The 24,688-nt window shown below is 33.4% G+C and overlaps 1 protein-coding gene across 1 annotated transcript in view; it reads left to right on the top strand.

The window, feature by feature from the left end:
• Positions 1-24,393, top strand: part of LOC6049887 (nyctalopin) — a 312,902-nt gene extending 288,509 nt beyond the window's left edge. Inside the window, exon 8 of the mRNA XM_038252989.1 lies at positions 22,848-24,393. Within this exon, the coding sequence (XP_038108917.1) occupies positions 22,848-23,883 (1,036 nt within the window). The 3' untranslated portion in view covers positions 23,884-24,393. The remainder of the gene's footprint in view (positions 1-22,847) is intronic.
• Positions 24,394-24,688: the final 295 nt, after the last annotated feature.

The following is a 24,688-nucleotide window of genomic DNA, read 5'->3' as shown; positions in this document are numbered from 1 at the left end:
TATAAGATTCCCTGAAAAATTCTGACTTTACTTAAAATTATTTTGACAAATTAATCAAATTTATTTTAACAACATAGTTACTGGATTTATAAGATTCTTCAAAAAATCAGAATTTATTTATAGCTCGACATGTGGCCATCTGGAATCTGTTCTATGTATCATCAGGAACCAGTGGACAAAATTCAAGATTCCTGGAAAACAAATCAGATCAGAAATTTAGCCGAGTGGCCAACCGGAACTTGTTTAAAATGTTGTTAAAATATTGTTAAATATTTTAATTAAGAAATTTTCAGGATTCCTTAAAATGAATCTGAATTTATTTAAAATCAGATTTATAAATGTGGCCAATGGGAACCTGTTCTTAATAATCCGGATAAGGAAACCAGATGACACTTGACATTTTAATTAAGTTTATTTAAAAAAAAGAGATATCGAATTTATAAGATTCCTGTTTAAAAAATCAGAATTTATTTAAATTTATTTTTACATTTTCATTTAATTTATTTTAAAAACATAGTTAGTGGATTTATAAGATTCCTGTAAAAATCTAAATTTATTTGAAATCATTTTGAAATTTTAATCGAATTTATTTTAAAAATAATTACACGACTAAAAAAAATTCTGCAGAAAATCTGGATTTATTTAGAATAAGAATCAGAATGTATCTGATTTCAAATAAACTCAGATTCATTTCAGTGAGTTTTGAAATTATCCTAACTAATATATTCGACAATATTTTAGCAACATTTAAAACAGGTTCCGGTTGGCCACTTGGCCACATTTCTGATTCTGATTTAAAGTAAATTCTGATTTTTGGAGAAATTTTATAAGTCAAATATTTTTTTTTCAGTAAATTTAATTATAATGTCAAAATAATTTTGAATAAATTCTGATTCTTTAACAGGAATCTCATAAATCCAGTAACTTTTATTTAATAAATTTTAATAAATTAATAAGATCCTGATTTTGAATAAATTGCGATTTTTTTTCAGGAATCTGTTAAGTCCAGTAACTCTTTTTAAAAATAAATTTAATTAAAATTTCAAAATGATTTTAAATAAATTCCGATCTTATAAATCCGGACCGGGTCTGATGACGCAGTGGTTAGCGTAGTTGCCTCTCACCACAGTATGGCCTGGGTTCAATCCCGGTGGCATTTTTCGAGACAAGATTTGCCTGATCACGCCTTCTATCGGATGGGGAAGTAAAACGTCGGTCCATTTGCGTAAAAGAGTTTTTGAGTGATTCACCACACATAACCTTCGGACGCCTAGAAATGAGCATTGCTATTTATTATAAATACAGTAACTATGTTTTTGAAATAAATTTAATTAATTTGTCAAATAATTTTAAGCTAAGTCAGAATTTCTCCGGGACTCTTATAAATCCAATTACTATGTTTTTAAATGAATTTAATTAAATGCCAAAATAATTTTTGATAAATTCTGATTTTTTAACAGGAATCTTATAAATCCAGTAATTTTTTTTAAATAAAATTAATTAAAGTGTCAAGTGTCAACTGGTTTCATGATCCGGATTACTTAGAACAGGTTCCAATTGGCCATTTGACCACATTTCTTATTCTGATTTTAAATAAATTCAGATTTGTTATCCAAGAATCTGTTAAGTCCAGCTATCATTTTTAAAAAATAAATTTAATTAAAATTTCAAAATAATTTTAAATGCAATCTGATTTTTTTAACAGGCATCTTATTATTCCAGTAACTTTTTTAAAGAAATTTAATTCAAATTCCAAGTGTCCACTGGTTTCCTAATCCGGATTATTAAGAATTAGAACAGATAACAATTGGCCATTTGGCCACACATCAAATTCCGATTTTAAATAAATTCTGATTTTTCCAGGAATATTTTAAGTCCAGTTACTATTTTCAGAAATAAATTTAATTAAAATTTCAAAATGATTTGAAATAAATTCAGATTTTTCGAAGAATCTTATAAATCCAGTAACTATGTTTTTTTGATAAATTTACCTAAAATGTCAAAATAGTTTTAAATAAATTCTGATTTTTTAACAGGAATCTAATAAATCCAGATTTTTTTAAAAATATATTCAATTAAAATGTCAAATGACAACTGGTTTCATGATCCGAATTATTTAAAACAGGTTCTAGTTGGCCATTTGGTCACATTTCTTAATCTGATTTTAAATAAATTCAGTTTTTTTTCCAGGAATCTGTTAAGTCCAGTAACTTTTTCTAGAAATAAATTTATTTAAAATTTAAAAATTATTTTAAATAAATTCTGATTTTTCGAAGAATCTTATAAAATCAGTAACTATATTTTTTTAAATAAATTTAATTGATCAGTCAAAATAATTTAGAGTTAAGGAAGAATTTTTCAGTGACTCTTATAAATCAAGTAACTATGGTTTTAAATAAATTTAACTAAAATGTCAAAATAATTTTGAATAAATTCTGTTTTTTTTTTAACAGGAATATGTTAAATCCAGTAATTTTTTTTTAAATAAATTTCATAAAAATGTCAAGTGTCAACTGGTTTCATGATACGGATTATTTAGAACAGGTTCTAATTGGCCATTTGGTCACATTTATTAATATGATTTTAAATAAATTCAGTTTTTTTTCAGGAATCTGTTAAGTCTAGTAACTATTTTTAGAAATAAATTTAATTAAAATTTCAAAATGATTTTAAATAAATTCATTTTTTTCGAAGAATCTTATAAATCCAGTAACTATGTTTTTTAAATAAATTTGATTAATTTGTCAAAATAATTTTAAGTAAAGTCAGAATTTTTCAGGGAATCTTGTAAATCAAGTAACTTTGTTTTTAAATAAATTTAACTAAAATGTCAAAATAATTTTAAATAAATTCTGTTTTTTAACACGAATCTTATAGATCCAGTGTTTTTTTAAATAAATTTAATAAAAACGTCAAGTGTCAACTGGTTTCATGATCCGGATTATTTAGAACAGGTTCCAATTGGCCATTTGGTCACACATCAGATTCTGATTTTAAATAAATTCTGATTTTTTCCAGGAATATGTTAAGTCCAGTTACTATTTTTAGAAATAAATTTAATTTAAATTTCAAAATTATTTAAAATAAATTCTGATTTTTCGAAGAATCTTATAAATCCAGTAATTATGTTTTTAAATAAATTTGATTAATTTGTCAAAATAATTTTAAGTAAAGTCAGAATTTTTCAGGGACTCTTATAAATCAAGTAACTATGTTTTTAAATAAATTTAACTAAACTGTCAAAATAATTTAAAAAAAATCTGTTTTTTTTTTCAACAGGACTATTATAAATCCAGTATTTTTTTTTATAAATTTCATAAAAATGGCAAGTGTCAACTGGTTTCATGATCCAGATTATTTAGAACAGGTTCCAATTGACCATTTGGTCACATTTCTTATTCTGATTTTAAATAAATTAAGTTTTTCTCCAGGAATCTGTTAAGTCCGGTTACTATTTATTTGAATAAATTCAATTGAAATTGCAAAAATAATTTTAAATAAAATTTGTTTTATTTTAAAAGGAATCTTATTATTCCAGTAACTTTTTAAAATAAATTTAATTAAAATGTCAAGTGTCCACTAGTTTCCTGATCGGGATATTTTAGAACAGGTTCCCATTAGCCATTTGACCCATTTCTGATTCTGATTTTAAATAAAAACAGATTTTTGTCAGAAATCTGTTAAGTCCAGTAACTATTTTTAATGACAAATTTAATTAAAATTTCAAAATTATTTTAAATAAATTTCGATTTTTCGAAGATTCTTATAAATCCAGTAACTATGTTTTTTAAATAAATTTGATTAATTTGTCAAAATAATTTTTCAGGGACTCTTATAGATCAAGTAACTATGGCTTTAAATAAATTTAACTAAAATGTCAAAATATTTTTAAAAAAATTCTGTTTTTTTTAATCCAGTAATTTTATTTAAATAAATTTAATTAAAATGTCAAGTTTCAACTGGTTTCCTGATCTGGATTATTTAGAACTGGTTTCCATTAGCCATTTGACCCATTTCTGATTCTGATTTTAAATAAATTTAATTAAATTCTAATTCTGATTTTAAATAAATTCAGATTTTTTTTCAGGAATTTGTTAAGTCCAGTAACTATTTTTAGAAATAAGTTTAATTAAAATTTCAAAATGATTTTAAATAAATTCAGATTTTTCGGAGAATCTTATAAATCCAGTAACTATGTTTTTTTTTTTAAAATAAATTTGATTAATTTGTCAAAATGATTTTAAGTAAGGTCAGAATTTTCAGGGACTCTTATAAGGGTAATTCTCTACCAACTCACACGAAATCGGGAAAAGTTGCCCCGACCCCTCTTCGATTTGCGTGAAACTTTGTCCTAAGGGGTAACTTTTGTCCCTGATCACGAATCCGAGGTCCGTTGTTTGATATCTCGTGACGGAGGGGCGGTACGACCCCTTCCATTTTTGAACATGCGAAAAAAGAGGTGTTTTTCAATAATTTGCAGCCTGAAACGGTGATGAGATAGAAATTTGGTGTCAAAGGGACTTTTATGTAAAATTAGACGCCCGATTTGATGGCGTACTCAGAATTCCGAATAAACGTATTTTTCATCGAAAAAAACACTAAAAAAGTTTTAAAAATTCTCCCATTTTCCGTTACTCGACTGTAAAAAATTTTGGAACATGTCATTTTATGGGAAATTTAATGTACTTTTTGAATCTACATTGACTCAGAAGGGTCATTTTTTCATTTAGAACAAAATTTTTCATTTTAAAATTTCGTGTTTTTTCTAACTTTGCAGGGTTATTTTTTAGAGTGTAACAATGTTCTACAAAGTTGTAGAGCAGACAATTACAAAAATGTTGATATATAGACATAAGGGGTTTGCTTATAAACATCACGAGTTATCGCGATTTTACGAAAAAAAAGTTTTGAAAAAGTAACTTTTTGCATTTCTCTTTGTTTCGTCGTCCGTGTCTGTCGCGAGTGACCATGAACGGCCATGATCGATGACGACCAACTTTTTCAAAACTTTTTTTCGTGAAATCGCGATAACTCGTGATATTTATAAGCAAACCCCTTATGTCTATATATCAAAATTTTTGTAATTGTCTGCTCTACAACTTTGTAGAACATTGTTACACTCTAAAAAATAATCCTGCAAAGTTAGAAAAACACGAAATATTAAAATGAAAATGTTGTTCTAAATGAAAAATGACCCTTCTGGGTCAATGTAGATTCGAAAAGAACATTAAATTTCCCATAAAATGACATGTTCCAAAAATTTTTACAGTCGAGTAACGGAAAATGGGAGAATTTTTAAAACTTTTTCGATGAAAAATACGGTTTTTCGGAATTCTGAGTACGCCATCAAATCGGGCGTCTAATTTTACATAAAGGTCATCTGACACCAAATTTCTATCTCATCACCGTTTCAGGCTGCAAATTATTGAAAAACACCTCTTTTTTCGCATGTTCAAAAATGGAAGGGGTCGTACCGACCCTCCGTCACGAGATATCAAAAAACGGACCTCGGATTCGTGATCAGGGACAAAAGTTACCCCTTAGGACAAAGTTTCATGCAAATTGAAGAGGGGTCGGGGCAACTGCTGTGTGAGTTGGCGGAGAATTACCCATAAATCAAGTAACTATGTTTTTAAATAAATTTAACTAAAATGTCAAAATAATTTTAAATAAATTTTGATTTTTCAACAGGAATCTTATAAATCCAGTAATTTTTTTTTAAACAAATTTAATTAAAATGTCAAGTGTCAACTGGTTTTATGATCAGGATTATTTAGATCAGGTTCCAATGGGCCATTTGGCCACATTTCTGATTCTGATTTTAAATAAATTCAGATTTTTTTCCAGGAATCTGTAAAGTCCATCTACTATTTTTTTAAATAAATTTTATCAAAATTTCAAAATAATTTCAAATAAAATCTGTTTATTTTTAACAGGAATCTTATTATTTCAGTAACTTTTTTAAATAAATTTAATTAAAATGTCAAGTGTCCAGTGGTTTCCTGATCCAGATTATTTAGAACAGGTTTCAATTGGCCATGTGGCCACACGTCAGATTCTGATTTTAAATAAATTCTGATTTGTTTCAGGAATATGTTAAGTCCAGTAACTATTTTTAGAAATAAATTGAATTAAAATTGCAAAATGATTTTAAATAAATTCAGATTTTTCGAAGAATCTGATAAATCCAGTTACTATGTTTTTAAAATAAATGAAATTAAATTGTCACAATAATTTTTAATCAATTCAGAATTTTGCCAGGAATTTTATAAATCCGGTGACTACGTTTTTTTTTAAAATAAATTTAATTAAAATGTCAAGTGTCCACTGGTTTCCTGATCCAGATTATTTAGAACAGGTTCCCATTAGCCATTTGGCAACATTTCGGAATCTGATATTAAATAAATTCATATTTTTTACAGGAATCATAAAATCCAGTAACTATGTTTTAAAACAAATTTAATTATAATGTCAAAGAAATTTTAAATAAATTCTGATTTTAGATCAGGAATCATATAAATCCAGTTATTTTTTTTAAATAAATTTAATTAAAATGTCAAGTGTCATCTGGTTTCCTTATCCGGATTATTAAGAACAGGTTCCCATTGGCCACATTTATAAATATGATTTTAAATAAATTCAGATTCATTTTAAGGAATCCTGAAAATTTCTTAATTAAAATATTTGTCAGTATTTTAACAACATTTTAAATAGGTTCCGGTTGGCCACTCGGCCAAATTTCTGATCTGATTTGTTTTCCAGGAATCTTGAATTTTGTCCACTGGTTCCCTGATCCGGAATATATAAACAGGGTCCGGTTGGCCATTTGGCTACATGTCTGAATCTAATTTTGATGAAATTTAGATTAATTTAAAAAAAATTAAACTTATTTTTTTTAATTTTAAATTAAATTGTCAAGTGTCCACTGGTTCCATGATCCGGAACATTTAGAACAGATTCCCGATGGCCACATTTCTGATTCGAGCTATAAATAAATTTAGATTTTTTTTCAAGGAATTTTGAAATTCTGGTAACTAAAACAACTTTTTAATAAATTCAATAAAAATGTCATGTGACCACTGTTTCCCGGATCCGGGACAGTCAGAACAGGTTCCCATTGGCCCCTTGGCCATATATAGGGATACTGTAAATATAGAGTAGCAAAAAATGCTTCAACACCACATTTGTTTTTTTCTAAATTGTCTGACACATAGGAATTTGGAAAAAAAACTGCTTAAATGTTTTCTAGTTTCCGGATCCGGATTGGCCAGAACCGGTTCTCAATGGCCACATTTTCGATAAAACACCTTCGGATATGCTTGGACAAACCATTATTTGAGTTTGTATTGATTGTTTGAAGCAATAGTATGTTTTTTTTTCGCATAAAGAGCAACAAATTTCAAAATTTTGAAGATTTCGCACAATTTTGGCCAATAATCCGGATTTCCACCGGAACCGGTTACGGGAACCGACCAATGGAACCATATTTTGGGTTTTTCTAACAATTTACCGTCTAATGACACCAGAAGCATCTAAAAAGACCTAATAGAACTTAAGTTACAGTGAAAACAAAATAAAAAATATTTTTTCGACGGGGGGTGATTCATATGCAAAACTTCTGCATTGAATATCTCGAGCTAGGGTAACAATTAAGACATGGGCCAGGTTGCATTGTGTTCAGGAAGCCGATCCCTCGGGGAGTTTTTTGAATCGTTCTGCTAATAATAAAAAAAAATTTTTTGTTACGCTGTGTAATCAATGATAATCTTTAAAAAAAATAGAGTGTGCTCATACCAACCCTTGACATTTTTGCCAATTTACATGAGAGCAGTTCTCTACAGAATCGGTTATTTTTCTTTAATTTTAATTTTTGTATTTTTTAATCCGGCTGAAACTTTTTTGGTGCCTTCGGTATGCCCAAAGAAGCCATTTTGCATCATTAGTTCGTTCATATAATTTTCCTTACAAATTTGGCAGCTGTCCATACAAAAATGATATGTGAAAATTCAAAAATCTGTATCTTTTGAAGGAATTTTTTAATCGATTTGGTGTCTTCGGCAAAGTTGTAGGTATGGATATGGATTGGATATGGACTACACTCAAAAATTAAACACGGTTAAAAAAACTGAAGTTGAAAAATTTTTGCGACCAATATTTCGATTTTTTTTAAAAAATCTGTATTGATTCAAAAAATCATAACCCGGTCAAAGATTTTTTGCCCATTCTGGAAATTTCTGAAAAGTTGGCATTCGATGTCCTCTAAAACAAATCAAAAATAAAAAAAAATAAAAATAGTGTTTTTTTTTTTCAAATCAAGTTTTAGTGACAAAAAGGGAAATTTAAAATCATCAATTTTTTTTACCGTGTATCATTTGCTTTCAGTGTGGTCCAAATCCATACCTACAACTTTGCCAAAGACACCAAATCGATCAAAAAATTCCTTCAAATGCTACAGATTTTTGAATTTTCATGCATACATGTTATCGAAAAAATATTTTAATTTTTTTTAAATAAAAACCAACATTTTAAAAGGGCCAAATATTGAATATTCCCCCCATTCATGATTCAAAATATTTTTTTTCGAAAAGATTGGAAAATTTCACGAATGTTTCATGTATTAACATTGAAAATCGGACCATTAATTGCTGAGATATCGTCATTAGAAAATGGTGGGCTGATTGGGTGAGACTTAGAAAACTTCAATTTTCGTGTTTCTTTTTCTTTAAGCCGCTGTATCTCAGCAACCAAAGGTCCAATCTTCAATGTCTCTTAGACAATTTTATAGCAAATTTTCTGAACTTTTCAAAAAATATAATTTTTAGAAATGGTCACTCATGGTCACTATTTTTAAAAATTGAAAAACTGCAAATATTTCGCTAAAATCAAACTTTCGGTGGCTATATCTAGAAAACGGAGCCCTTTATCAAAAAATATGTTAAGTACTTTTCGATTGCAAATTCAATTTTGCATTAAAAAGTAATGTCAAACTTGTTTTTGCATAAAACTTCGATTTTTTCTAAAAATCACTATTTTTTCAAAAATTCATAACTCGGCGGCAAATTTTTTGACCATGTTTCTCAATGGCTCAAAAGTTGCGGATTTTTGTCCCCTAGAACATATCAAAAAATCTCGAAAATCAAAAAATATATATTTTGAGAAATTGAGTTTAAGTGAAAAAAATTGATAAAAAAATCTGCAATTATTTTTTCCGTGTACCTATTTTTTTCTCAAAAGTCCTCAACAATATCTACAACTTTGCCGAAGACACCAAATTGATCAGAAAATTCACTCAAAAGTTACAGCTGTTTGAATATTTACATACCATTTTTGTATGGACAGCTGCCAAAATTGTATGGAGACTTGTATGGGTGAACCAATGACACAAAATAGCATATTTGGTCAAAGGGAAGGCCCCCACAAAGTTTGAGCAAAATATAAATAAAATTCAAATAAAATCCACTTCCGGTTTTGGTAGAGAATTGCTCTGATGCAAAATGGCTTCTTTTGGCATACCGAAGGCACCAAAAAAGTTTCAGTCGGATTAAAAAATACAAAAATTTATAATTAAAGAAAAAAGATCGATTCCGTAGAGAACTGCTCAATATTCAGCGAAAAACCACCTATAATTAAAATTAAAATCGTTGAAGCTATATACGAGAAATGCCAATATTCTTAACAAAAATAATCAGAAAAACTATCACAACAACCAAAAAGATGTATCAAAAAACCCGATCAAATGAAAAACATCATTTTTTTTAATGATCCATGTTATTATATTTTTTTATGATTCTCTATGGAATTAATTTCTCCAAGTTCTCTTCAATGCCATTGACACACATTCACAGTCGAGCTTCTGTGAAATATGTTATTACAACAAGAAAATATGCATTCCGCACACACTTCTCCCAAAAGAGTGCGGAAAAAATTTCCGCCATTCAATAAGCCCGAATTCCTGGCGACATTTTTCCTCAACACATAACAATGTAACGTGCACATCGTTACAAGTCCTCCCTCCTTCGACCGACACCCAACCACCCACGTGTCCCCATTGAAATAACAATAACGAGGCATGTGTGAGTGGGATGCACGTGTGGAATTTATTCCGTAAAAAAGCCTTCGCAGCCGCCGCGACGAAGACATTGTCGATGGTCGTATTCCCGCCGCCAGTTTAGTTGAAATGTTCATATTCGCGCCTCCTTCACCACCAGCCCAGAGAAGTCGTTTTGCTCTGGGAGGAGAAACATGCAAAAAGATGCCGCCGCTAAATGAAGACATGTTCCCTGGTGGTGGCCATAAAAAATGTGTACGGCACGCGAGTGCATGTGTGTGCCTTTTTTACTGGGAAGAAATTTTATTCGATTTTTTCTTCTTCTTCGAATGCTAAAGTTAAGCCCAAGTCGTGTAACTTTCACGACTCAATACTCAAGTGTGGAGAGCTTTCACACATGAAAAAGTTGAGCTTTTAGGAGGAGCTTCCTGGAGGGTGTCGGAGGAGGTGATAACATAACTTTGGGTCGCGTTTCGCCTAGTTTTGTTCTTTTATTCGAACCTCATCCCAGAGGAAAAAGGCTCGACACTCACCAGAGTATGTTAATATCAATAACTCTATGAATTTGCGTGCGTGTTGGATCTGGTGGCACTGAATTGAGAGGAGGCTTGTGCTCAACTTACAACTCGTTTCCACGGAAATGTCGTTAGCACTGTTATGGGGGTTAGGTCGTAAACAATACAATGTTGGAGAGGAATGTTGTGGCATAGAGTTATGAAGTTGAATCGGACGTGAAGTATAGTTAGTTAAATTGTATTGAATAACTTAAATTTTTATTGAAAAAATAATAACTTTTTCTAACTAAACCTTGAAAAAATGTACTTCTTATTCTTGATTGTTGAGCTTATTCATATTCCCTGAGCTAATCTGGACTTTTTAAGGTGGTTTAGATTTATTATTGAGAAAATGCATTTATTAATTTAATAGGCAAAATTTGGTCGCAAAACTGGCAAAACTGATGTTAAAGTAAGAAAATAATAAAATTTCTTTTTACATGATTCGATTCTTTTGAGTACCACATAAACTTTTAGATAGTTGAACTTTAGACAATCAACAAATTTAAAAAAATAATTTTAATTTTAGTATAAAATGGAGTTAAATAAGACTTAATATAAATTGCATAAAAAAAATCAGTAGTCCTCCAGATCAGCTCTTGGAATCGATTCATTTCCTAACCGGGCACAAATTTGGTGGGGTTTTTTTGCACTAAACAAAACATTCCTTAAAGTTGATTCTACATAGTCTCACCACAAAGTTTCATCAGTTCAAAATGCATGTTACTTATTGCTTTATTTAAAAAACCACACTCAAAAACCAGTCCAACGACATATTGTGGCAAGATTAAGCGTACCATTGACTGTAGCAATCCATTGAGATTCTTGCATCATCAATATTTGAAACTCTTATGTAATACCAGCTTCTTCAAATTTAAGTTGATAAGAGAAGATATACAGCAATTCCATTTGAAAAGAGCCTAAACCGAAAAAAAAAGTTCTCCGATCGGGGTCAAAATATTTGTGGGGGTTCTTTAGCCTAAATAATTAGACCCGTATTTTTTGTTTGGTCATTAGGGTGACCTACATCGTGCTAGGGTGGTTCGAAAAATGGAAATTTTCGTCATTTCATCCGATTTTAGCTGTCTTAGACGCTAAAAAAGGTGATTAGTTTGGCTATTTGAGAAAAATAGTAAGAAGTTTCAAAAAACTAGCTTAACATTTGAAAAAGTTGTATGAAATCTTAAAATGGCGTTTTGACCGTGTCTGAACCAAAGAGCCTATGTCTGAAAATATTTTTATTGGATTCCACGGAAAATTTCACATAACATATCATTACATTGGCGATTTCGAACCGTCGTTTCCAAGATATGATTTTTTGAAAATTAAAACTGAGTTTTTCGACGCGCCACGCGCAAAACTAAAAAAATGCCGAAATCGGCAAAAAATCAACTTTTTCACTAAAACTGCACTAACGTAAAAATTTTAGGCGATGACCTATACATTAAAGGATACCACAATTTTTGTAATTAAAATACGCAACTTTTGGTATCCTAACATATGATGGTCATCGCTAAAAATTTTAAGTTATCGCAGTTTAGTGAAAAAGTTGATTTTCTGCCGATTTCGACATTTTCCTGTTTTTGCGTGTGGCGCGTCTAAAAACTCAGTTTTTATATTCAAAAAATCATATCTCGGAAACGTACGGTTCGACATAGCCATTTTGTGATTTGTTATGTGAAATTTTCCGAGGAATCCGATAAAAATATTTTCAAACATAGGCTCTTTGGTCCAGACACGGTCCAAACGCAATTTTAAGTTTTCATACCACTTTTTCAAATGTAAAGCTAGATTTTTGAAACTTCTTACTATTTTTCTCAAATAGCCAATTTAATCACCTTTCTTTTGCGTCTGAGAAAGCTAAAATCGGATGAAATGACGCGGAGACATGATTTTTAAAAAGTGGTTTTTGCGAAAAATGACGAAAATTTCCATTTTTCGAACCACCCTAGCACGCTGTAGGTCACCCTAATGGCCAAACAAAAAAATACGGGTCTAATTATTTTGGCCAAGGAACCTCCAGAAAAATTTTGACCCCGGTTTCGGTTTAGGCTCTTTTCAAATGGAATTGCTGTTTTATTTCTAGCTTAACTAACAAAAAGTTTAAGGAGCTTTATAAGGTTTCTTCAGGAAAGCTACAGCATAGCAGTTTGGACCACGGTAGAAGAAAACTCTCTTCAAGTACTTTTCCAAACTCTTCAAAACTTCTGAAGAGATTTTTATCCTACACAGTAAAAAAATGATTGCGTCCTAAAATATGTAACATTAAATCAGAAAATGATGAATTTTCATCAGTTTATGGTGAATATTCATCATTTTTCAAAATTCCAAAATTCAGCTCTTTTTGCTGTGTACCGCAATCCAAACTGCTTTGCTGTAGCTATCTTGAAGAGCTCTTGTAGAACTCCTGAAACTTTTTGCTACTTGGCAGCAGTGACATTTCTACAAAATGAATCATGGACATAAATAGCAAAAAAAAACTATGAAAATATGATTAATTAGGCTGGTGTTCCATAATTTTCTTAAAATAACTGAAAAAGCGGTTGAAAATAATACAGTGATTTTTTTTTCAAAACAATGAAAAAAATGCTTAAATGGTGCCAAGGAAGTTGATGTCTTCTTATTACAAAATTGTCAAACTCATGAACCTAAACCTGCAACAATCGGATTGTAAAAAAAAATCAAGGATGAATCAAAAAATATATTGATAGTTCCCGTGGTTTTTAACAAACTAAAAAATCTGTAACAAAAATCTTGGAGAAAAACCTCTGGCTGATGTGCACCGTTATTCCGAAGAATATATTTTTAAGTTTTGGTCAAATTATTATTTTTTATTATTATTTTAAATAAGGCCGTTGCTACTATTTTAAAGATTTTTGTTGCACCGTTGAAGGACGGAAAAAAATCACACAACTTCAAAATTTTATTGAAAATAGAATTTTCAAAACTTTTGAAAAGTTCTACTAAAAGATTATTTTCCTTATTTCATACTTTAGAACAAATTTTAAAAATAAAAGTAGTGGAATTGTATTTACACGAGTACCTTTTTTTTAAAACCATAAACAAAATATACAACTTTGTCAAAAATTACAAATCGATAATATCGATGATTTTGTATGACAAGCCCCCAAAATTCTATGACGACCTGTATGGAAAAAAGGTAAACATTACTTCATTTGATACAGGGAATGCAAGGACAAAGTTTCACAAAAAAAAACAAATAAAGAATATTCGATTTGCGAAAACAGAGCCTGCTCTATTACAAAAAAAAAAACAAAGATTGATTGTATAAAGCATTTCCAGCATTTGAACAATAAAAACTAACTGAATCCACCTACGAGGTTGGTGCCTTTCTCACTTGTAATCAAATATGGACCACACACATAATCCAAGAATAATTTTCAATCTGAATTATAAATTTATTGGAAACAAAACACAAAACAAGGTTTTAGGTACGAAACCAACAAAGTTCAATTAAACTGTAGCTTCGAAAAGTATAGACATACCGAAAAGGACCTAATAAAAATAATTTTATGAAGAAAAAAAAGTATCGACAGAGCTGCAAGGTGAGGTGAGATCCGGCTTCAAAAAGTACCTAATTATCACTTTTGTGGTTATAACTTTATACAGGGTTGCCACATCTTCAATGTTTTGGACTCGTTGGAAAGGTCTTTCGACTACTTAACCAAAAATGGGTCGGATGATGGACCCGGACGAAGCTTAATTTTCTACAGTGAGTTTGAGTCAAATTTTCAACAAATTCTTCAAGGAATATTGTTTACCCCAGCTTTAAAGGTTCAAGATGAAGTCTTCCCAATATTTCCTTTATATGTTATTATATTTAAGAAAATTTAAAAAAAATTGTCGTACTAGTTATTCTAAAGTAATGTTTTTGCTATCCTCACTGAGGAAAGGCTACGAAATTGAACTTCTTGAATACACCTCCCAAGGGGTTTCCAGCATCGTGTCAGACTGGTCACTAATCCGGAATTACTTGGAATTTGAGCAAGTAATTCTGTAATTCCGGATTTACTAAGTAATTCCAGAGTAATTCTGGTAATTCCTAATAATCCCAGTAATCCTGGTAATTCCATGATTCTAGTTTGTGAAAATATACTTCAGAAAATAATAAAATATTGAAAAATAACTGTTAAAAAGATAATTTCGATAAACCTTTTATGATTCTATTTATTGCCTATTAATTTTCATGTAAGAATCCAAAGTTATAGCTAGTACGGAATCATTCGGATTTTGAGTAAGTAATTCAGTAATTCCAGAATTACTCCGCAATTCTGCAGTAATTCCTGTAATTCTGGAATTACCTAGTAATTCCGTAGTAATTCGAGAAATTCCATAGTTACTCAGTAATTCGTGTATTTCCCATCAATTCAAGTAAATCGGCAGAATGCATTTTGCTTTTCCTTGATGCCTTGTATGGTTGTAAGAAGTACAGAGCGGATTTGAAATGTCCGCAAATTTGGATGCTCTCTAATTCAAATGTATTCGGATGAAAAACAATTCAAATGTCAAAATCAGTTGTCAAACTGATGTTGATATTTACCCCATTATTCGACGATTTCCAAGTAGAGCGTCCAAGTTTCCCGGAAAACGGAAAAAAAATATTTTTTATTCCCGGGAAATTTTTGAAAACGTCATAAAATCTATGTTTTCTTTATATTTGTTATGTTTTTGAAATCATACTTTTAGCTCAATACTATTAATAGGATAGCACTTTTAGATAGTTTTAAAGATTTTTTTGTTCTTTGTTGTGCTTTGAATTTTAAATGCACTCAAACGTGAAAATCAGTTGTCAAACAGATGTTGATATTTACCCAATTATTCGACGATTTTCAAGCAGGACGTCCAATTTTCCCAGGTTTCGAGTTTCCCGGAAAACGGGAAAAATATTTATTTATTCCCGGGAAGAATGTCCAGCAGTTTTAAGATAGCTTAAACAAATTTTTGCTGTTCTCTGTTGTGCTTTGAATTTTATATGCACCACATTTCTAATTCAAATTAAATAAGTATTTTATAAATATTTATTTTTTAATTATTTTTATATGACATGACTAAAACAGCTTAAAAATTGGTTTAAGATGTATAAAAAACAAAAATGACTACAAATAAAATGGTTTTTTTTTTTTTTTTTTATTGGGTTTAGAACCACTGCGACCATAGAGTTGATCTATTGCGGTGTACCCATTTTATTATCGCATATTTCAGGATGACACGTTACCATTGAGGGTAGCTGTCATTGGCTGATAATGCGGTATCTCCCAGTTTGGTGAGATTTCCAGAATGAAATCAACAACCTTGCTGGGGTTTTCATGCCAGATCTCAGCAGGACTTAAAATTGCCTTGTTAAGAATTCGCCTCCGTCTGACATATAGAGCGCTGCAGTCACATAATAGATGTTTTGCAGTTTCGGGTTCACAGTCACAGAACCGACAGATATCAGTTTGACTAAGCCCAAGCTTCTTCAAATGATATTTTGACGGACAGTGTCCTGTTATAAGCCCGATATATATTTTTAGGGTTGTTTTGTTCATTGTTATTATTCTTTTTGATTTTTGTTTTGAAGGAGATATGAACTCTTTCGATTGTCTTAAAGATTGTGTTGTCATCCATTGTGTTTGAATCGTTGTTTCTTCGTATTTTGTAAATTCCATTGTCATCACACTTTTCGAGATTCCGCAGAAAGGCTCAGGTCCTATGAAGTACCCATCCGAGCCTTGTCTAGCAAGAGAATCAGCTTTTTCATTACCTTCTATTCCTTTATGTCCAGGAACCCAATACAGATGTACAAGGTTTCTAGAAGCAAGCTTTTTTAGGAGTACTATACATTCCCATACCAGCTTAGACCGGCACATGGGTGATTTTAGAGCATTTAATGCAGCTTGGCTGTCTGAGAAAATGCAGATTCTAGCATGTCTGTAGTTCCTTTTCAGGCAGATCGCTGCGCATTCTAATATTGCATAAATTTCTGCTAGAAATACAGTTGTCCACTGACCCATGGGTATAGATACACTAATACCCGGACCTGTAATTCCTGCACCCGTTTTATTTCCCATTTTTGATCCATCAGTGTAAAAAATGACCGATCCTGTTGGAACACATGGTCCTCCAGACTCCCATTCCTGGCGATTAGGCTCCGTTACTTTGAATGGTTTGTCGAGATCCAACTTGTTTTCCAACCAGTCTTCAGTCATAAAAACACCTTGGGTTATTTTAATATGTGATAGAATTGTTAAATGTTCTGTGGTACTGTTTTCGTCTATATTTTGTGTTCTCCTTAGCCTTAGTGCACTCTTAGCAGCTTCAATTTGCACATATTGGTGCAAGGGAAGGATATAAAGTGATGCATTTAGGGCTTTGGATGGGGTACTACGCATAGCCCCGTTATTGACATACATATTAACCGTTGGAATTTTCCTAATCCATTTTGTGCTGTTGTTTGTTTTGTTTTTGGCCACCAGACGAGAGCGGCGTATGTAATTCTCGGTTTTATTATAGCAGTATAAATCCATTGTATCATTTTGGGTTTTAGACCCCAAGTTTTCCCAAAAGTTTTCTTACTGATCCATAGAGCATTTGTGGCTTTTTTAATAACCTGCTCTAAATGTAAATTCCAGTTTAGTTTATTATCTAGAATCACTCCCAGATATTTAACATTTGTGGAATATTTTAATTCTAAGCCATTAAGCTTAAGTGTTTTAAGATTTAGCTTTCTCTTATTCGTAAACGGAATCAAAACCGTTTTGGCTGCATTAATTTTTAGACCTTCATTTTGACACCATTGTGAGGTAAGGTTAAGTGCATACTGCATTCGCTCAGAGATGATATGGTCAAATTTTCCACGGATTAATATAACCACATCATCAGCAAAACCTATTACTTCAAAACCTGTTGTTATTAACTTATCGAGGAGATCATCCACAACCAGTGACCATAACACCGGGGATAGTACACCGCCTTGCGGACATCCTCTTGTGGTTCTCACGGTTATGGTTGACATCCCCAATTCGGCAAAAACTTCTCTGTTGTCTAACATTGTCATTATCCATTGCACTATGCAAGAGTCGAAACCTCTATTTTCCATACATTTTTTTATCGAGTTGAACGATGTGTTATCAAAAGCTCCCTCAATGTCAAGTCAAAATGGTACCAATTTATGTAAAATTTTAGAAAAGTTTAAACATATTAATTGTTTAAACCGGGAATTTTGTGCACTATTGCCAATCACGTGGTTTTGTGCGTTTGACAACTGTCATTCGATCCAATTCCAAAGACTTTTCTCAATATGCGCGAAGCTAGGTAGTAATTTCAAGTTATTTTTTATAAATTTGAGCAATTCTAAGTGATTTCTGGAAATCCCAAGTAATTCTGGGAAATCAAAGTAATTCATGACATATTGCCAGTAATCCTGGTAATTCCATTTAGACTGGTCAGTAATCCTTGATGCTGGAAACCCCTTGACACCTCCTAGACAAAACCTCATGTACACATATCGACTCACTGTCTAAGCAACTGTGTGTGGGGATGTGTGTGTAGACACTATTTTTGTCCAATACCATTTCAAACTTCCTCACAAATTCAGTTGCAAAAAACCCTATTATTATTATTTTCCTTAGAAATAGTAAGAAAAGAGGTTGAAAGTTATGGTTTATATTAACGAAATCAGTGCCGAAGCTGTTAAGGAGTTACATACATGTATATTGGCAAAAAAGTCAGAGGTTAGTATGAGCACACACCTCAAGTTTTTTAAAATTCTTTTTTCATGTCATTAAAATATACATTTTCACCTACTTTCAAAACAAATTTGAAGATATTTGGTTGCATCGTTGCCGAGATATAGCAATTTTAAGTTAGCAGTTTCAAAAAACGGGTGCCATGATATCTCAACACAGTCTTGACCAAATCGGCTCAAAATTTTGGTGAATACTCGTTAAACCGATTCCGTGTGCATGACGAAGTCCGATTTTCAAAAAGTTTATTATAAAAAAAGATAAAAATATTTTTGTGTTTTTCATATTAAAAAACCGTTTGTTTTTTATTTTTGTATTTTTTTAAAAAGCTAATTTAAAAAATTGGGCTTCGTCATGCACACGGGATACATCTTGAGAGTCTTCACCTAAAATTTCAGCCAATTTGGTCCCTCCATCTCGAGATATCGTGGCACCCGTAAATCAACTCGGGGTTTAGAGAAAAACGCCAACAAAGTTTGACAGCCCGCTTTGCGCATGGCAAAATTTTTAACTTAAATCGTCTCTTACTCAGTTAAATCATTAAATATCTTCATGAAACTTTCAGGAGTGATTCAAAATCATGTTTTGAATGGATTTATCAAATAATCTATAATATAAAATTTTGTGATTTTCTACATGTATGTAACCCCTTAAGGAGCAATTCCATGTCAAATAGGGAATCGGTTGTACCCAACCCTCTCCGAATTCAATGAAACTTTGTAGACATGTTATCCTAGGCATATATAAGCCATTTTTGTGTATATGGAACCAGTTACACTCGATAATGACATTTGAGAAGGGCGTAAGTGTTTTAAATATTTTTGTATTTCGTAATTTAAATATTGCTGTATCCCGAAGCCGTTGCATCGTATCAAAAAGTGGTCAAAGACAAACTTGTAGGAAATTTGACGGGCTTTCCGAAAAAAATACACAGAAAGAAAAAAAACACGCCACTTTCATGAGATTTTTTGATTTCTTAGTTTAAAAGTCAAATTTGAAGGTGAGCAATTGAAATTGAATGTGGTCAAAGACAAACTTATGGGAAATTGGACGAGCTTCCGATAACAATCCGATAATCAATGAGCAGTTTGGAGCTTTTTTGCGAAGTATGCAGTTGGATATGCTGTCTGTAAACGAGCGACTCGTAGCAGTAACAGACAAATACCGCGAAATTCTTCAAGGAAACACAACAGAACTGTTAGCTGAGGTCAAAGTCAAGAATAACTGCTGTCCGTGGTACAACTACGACATGTGGAAACTAGGGAAGATTAAGGACAACGTTTACCATCGCTGGAAAAGTAATCGACGAGACAGCAACCTTACAGATCTACTAGCACACATTAACAGAAGATTTGCAGCCTGCAAAAGAAAGCCAAAATCGAGTACTATCAACGTCAACTCAACACTACAAACCCTAAAACTCTATGGAGTCGTATAAATGAGATTTTAGGCAGAAAACAGAAAAAGGACACTAGTGTGAAACTGGTGGTGGATGAAACGGAAGTGCACGAACCAACGGAAGTTGCAGAGGCCCTGAACAAGTACTTTGCAGCGGTGGGAGAAAACCTGGCATCTTCGCTGGAGTCCGACGGAGATATCAACAGATTCAACACAATCAAGCGGAAAAACCTGTCAATTTTCCTGCGACCTTCATCAAAACGGGAAGTTAAAACAATCATTGATGGACTGAACGTAAGTAAGGCAACTGGTTACGACGGTTTTCCTGTTCTAGCACTGAAGCTGCACAGTGAGCTACTTTCCTCCTTAATCAGAAGATGCTTTAACGACTCTGTAAGCCAGGGTAGCTACCCACCTTGCCTCAAGTCTGCCCTAGTTATCCCTATTTTTAAAAAAGGAGACCCATTAGATCCAACTAACTACCGACCAATATCAGTGCTACCGGCCATCAACAAAGTTTTTGAAAAGCTTGTCTACAGTCGTCTACTGAACTTCTTCTGCAAAACAAAACTTCTGTATCCGCATCAATTTGGCTTCAGACAAGGCTCATCAACGGAAGTAGCTGTGCTGGAACTCGTTGATGAAATTTCACGCGCCCTCGATCGGAAAATGCTAGCCGGAAGTGTGTTTCTTGATCTATCCAAGGCGTTCGATACGATCAATCACCCAATGCTGTTGAAAAAACTTGATGCGTATGGTGTGCGAGGACTTCCCAACGATTACCTGCGGAGTTATCTAACGGATCGGCAACAGCAGGTTGTGGTGTCAGGCAGTCGAAGTGTTTTTCTAAACATTCGTACGGGGGTACCCCAGGGAAGCAACCTTGGGCCGCTGTTGTTCCTTGTATACGTCAACGATATTGCTGAGCTGCATCTTTCGGGAAAAGTAAAGTTATTCGCAGATGACACCGTATTGCTTTACGAGAACAAATCGCCCGGAGTAATGATCCAACTGATGAAAATTGATATGGAGTGCATTCTTGGTTATCTGGGAAATAACCTATTAGCACTTAACCTTGAAAAACAAAGATGATGCTGTTTCGAAACTCACAAACCGTCGTGCCACCACATCCACCCCTCAACGTTGCCAACGAAGTGATCGAAGAAGTCCAAAGCTTCAAATATCTGGGAGTTCACCTGGACAACCGTCTCACCTGGAGAAAACACATTGACGAAGTGGTTTCTAGCTGCTCTGCGCTTTGTGGTATTCTCAGAAAACTAGCATGGATACTTCCGCAGCATGCTCTTCTGAAGATATACTACGCTTTCATCAACAGCAAATATCAGTACGGAATCGCGATTTGGGGAACAGCGTGCAGGACATTTTTAAAGGACGTACAAACTCAACAAAATCGGTGCATCAAGGCAATCTTTAGGCTCCCGTTCCTGTACCCAACATTCGACTTGTACGCAAGCCAGCAGCATAGTATTTTGCCAATTCTTGGAATGTTCAAGCTGAAAGTATCAGTTCTGATGTACAAAATCGAAACCGGACAGCTGCATCACAACTGGCGATTCACGAGAGCAGTACATCAACATTTCACCAGGCAGGCAGGAGACTTTCAACAAGAAAGATTCAGAACAGAAATTGGAAGGCGAAGATTTACAAATCTCGGAGCTGATATTTACAACCAAGTTCCGGACTTAATTAAAAACCTACCAGAGTTGACCTCGTTCAAAAGCAGATTAAAATATCACCTGAAAGAACATTTGTCATCTATTTTGTAATTGTCAGCTAGTTTTTCATGTTTGTTCAAGTATTTTTTGTTATTTGTTTAATTAACTTTAATGTACATTTAAATGAAACTTAAATGCCAATCGTGTTCCCTTTTAAAGAACAAAAGTTCAATGGGGAGAGCGATTGATATTATGGCGGTGTAATATTATTGTACAACTGAAATAAAATAATTTTGATTTTGAAGAAATCTTAAGCAAAAAAAAAAAAAAAAAAACTTTCGAGAGTGAAAAATCAAGTCTGTCACATAGAAACTGCAAAAAAAAACATCAAAAACCTATTTTTTCAACATTTTTAATTTTAAAACCGTTGTAACTTCACAAGGATTGGACTTAGGACAATAGTCAATATGGAGACTTTTATGTAAAATTGTCTGGAGAATCGACAATCGTGAATTTTGTATTTTATTAAGGTGAGTTGCTCCATCCTGCATTTGTCGTGAGTCTTTTTGTGACATCTTAGGCTATTTTCAAAAAAAAAAATGAACGAAAACAAATCGTGGGCTCACCTTCAAATTTGACTTTTAAACTAAGAAATCAAAAAATCTCATGAAAGTGGCGTGTTTTTTTTTCTTTCTGTGTATTTTTTTGGAAAGCCCGTCAAATTTCCTACAAGTTTGTATTTGACCACTTTTTGATACGATGCAACGGCTTCAAGGTACAGCTATATTTAAATTACGAAATTCAAAAATATTTAAAATACTTACGCCCTTCTCAAATGTCATTATCGAGTGTTACTGGCTCCATTTACACAAAAATGGCTTATATAAGCGTAGGACAACATGTCTACAAAGTTTCATTGAAATCGGAGAGGGTCGAGAAAAAAGTTCCTAAAAAACTCCTGTTTTGGGATGAAATTGCTCTCTATTTAATATATAGAGCAAAGACTGTGCTTTTTCTTATCATCAAGAGTTTCTTAAATCATTGCTCAACAATTTAAAACCAGCGAAACAATTCAACTACCACATCGCCCCAAAGCCATAATTTAAATTCCACCAAATGCTGCAAATGGCAAAAAGTAATTCCCCACTCTCTAGCCCTTTGACTCGCCAGATTTCCAGCAAAAGGGCACGTTCTGGCCACATTCCTGCCTCCTTTCTGTACCATACTCCTACAATATGTTGCTGCAATTTGAAAGAATTCAAAATTGCTCTTCCATTGGCAAAAATATTACCCCTCCAGCCCGAAACCCAGCCAGACGGAGCAAATCCGGCACAATAAAATGCACTGCTTTATTTCCGCTTTCTCGTGAGGTTAGAAATCATATTCGTACCCGCTCTAAAATGCGCAATTTTATTTCTACTTCCAGAGCCTTCGTCGACAACACGTACCTGCAGATCCTGACGCTGGACGACAACCCTGCCTTTTCGGAACTCCCAACGCGCCTCTTCCACGGCAATCCGAACCTGATCGACGTGTCGATGAGGAGGAACGCGCTCGTTACAGTGGACGCCGTCCAGTTTCCGCTGGACCGACTCCAGCGACTCAAGTTGGCGGGGAATCCGCTGGTTTGTAATTGTTCTATTCGGTGGCTTTGGAGGTTGGTCACGGGGACGGTGGACGAGGATGACAGTGACGGGGTGGGGCACGTTGGTGGGGACAGTTTGGCGAACATTACTACGGTGCTGGTGATCGACAAGGACGAGATTGGGTGCGATTTGAACGAGGATGGGTTGGTTACGAGGAGGACGTTGCGGAACATGAGTGAGGGGGAGATGAACTGCCCGGCGCACTTGGTGACTATGCTGGGGGTGTTTGGGTGTGGCGTCGTTCTCGCGTTGATCACGGTTGCGTTCGTCTTCTACCGTCGGAGACTCCGCGCCAAGAAGAAGATTCTGCAGGAGCGCAAGAACGTCCACGAGCGGATCGTGCCGCAAAAGGTCGACAAGCTGGAGCTCGAGCGCTACCTCGCTCAGCAAGTCCTGGCCAACGACTACCGCGAGCTTAGACCGGCGGACGCCCCCATCCGGTACGACTCCAAGTGCTCAACACAACCCCTGCACACCCCAGATCCGGAAGAGTCCGACCATTACGAAAACATCGACTACCTGCAGCACCAGCGAGCCCTCAGCCATCACTACAACCATCCGTACCACCAGAACCAGCACCCGCACCCGTACCACCAGCAACTTCACGGGCCAACGGCCCCGGCCATGACCCTCCAACACCCTGGACCGGGAGGTTACCCGCAGAAGTACGGCCCAGGAGCCAACGCAACCCTTCCAGTGCCTCAGCATCAACAGCAGAGTCCAAATCAGCCAAGAAGCGGTCAGAAGGCGTACTCGCCCAACTTCTTCATCTACGTGGTGTATTCGCACTTTGTGCTGCTGCTGCTGATATTATGATGAGCTAATCGGAAACAGGGTGGTGAAGGTGGGGAGAGAAAGTCGTGCTGTGCTGTAAAAACTGTTGTAGGAAGATGTTTTGTTTGTTAGGTGAAGAAATTGATAAGAAAAAATGTTCGTTTTTTTTCATGCTCCGTAAAAAATCACAACTGAATGAATCGCTCATTAAAGCCATTTGCTACGAAAATTAAAATAATAAGAAGATGGTTTCCAGGCTGAATCATAACAATGTTACCTTTGAATATGTTTCTGGGTTTCGTAAAAAAATATTTTGAAAAGTTCCGATTCCGATTGCGTTATCCAAAATATTGTGTGTAAGATTTTTTTTTCGAATCAAAATGTTTTTTTTTTTTTGTTTTGAGAATATTTTTTAAAAAAATTTTTTAATTGACGTGACAGTTTTCCTAAAGGAAGGAGAAGTATGGTCAAATCAGCCGCCGACATTTTTGGATTTTTGGAAATGGTTGAAATGTCATACAAATAATTTTTTTGGAACTTATTTTTTTATATAAAATTGAGTTTGCAATTGAAAAGTACTTTTGAAAAGTTTTTTTTTATATTTGCAGTTTTTCGATTTTCTAAAATAGTGAAAGAGAAAAACATTCAACAAATGTATGAAGCATACACAATTTTAATATTTGAATGAAAACATGAAAAATGTTGATACGTTTGGTACCCATATTGTAAATTTTGAAAATTTGAGTATTTTCGAAAAGATACGGTAATTTGTGAAAATTGTGGTATTTTCTATTAAAAACTCTAATAAATTAAAAAACCATGCGAATTTTCAGTTCCTTCAACACCC

This window comes from Culex quinquefasciatus, chromosome 2 (assembly GCF_015732765.1).
Source record: "Culex quinquefasciatus strain JHB chromosome 2, VPISU_Cqui_1.0_pri_paternal, whole genome shotgun sequence".
Lineage (NCBI taxonomy): Eukaryota > Metazoa > Arthropoda > Insecta > Diptera > Culicidae > Culex > Culex quinquefasciatus.
The sequence above is the reverse complement of the archived record's forward strand: the minus strand, read 5'-3'. Positions and strand labels throughout refer to the sequence as shown.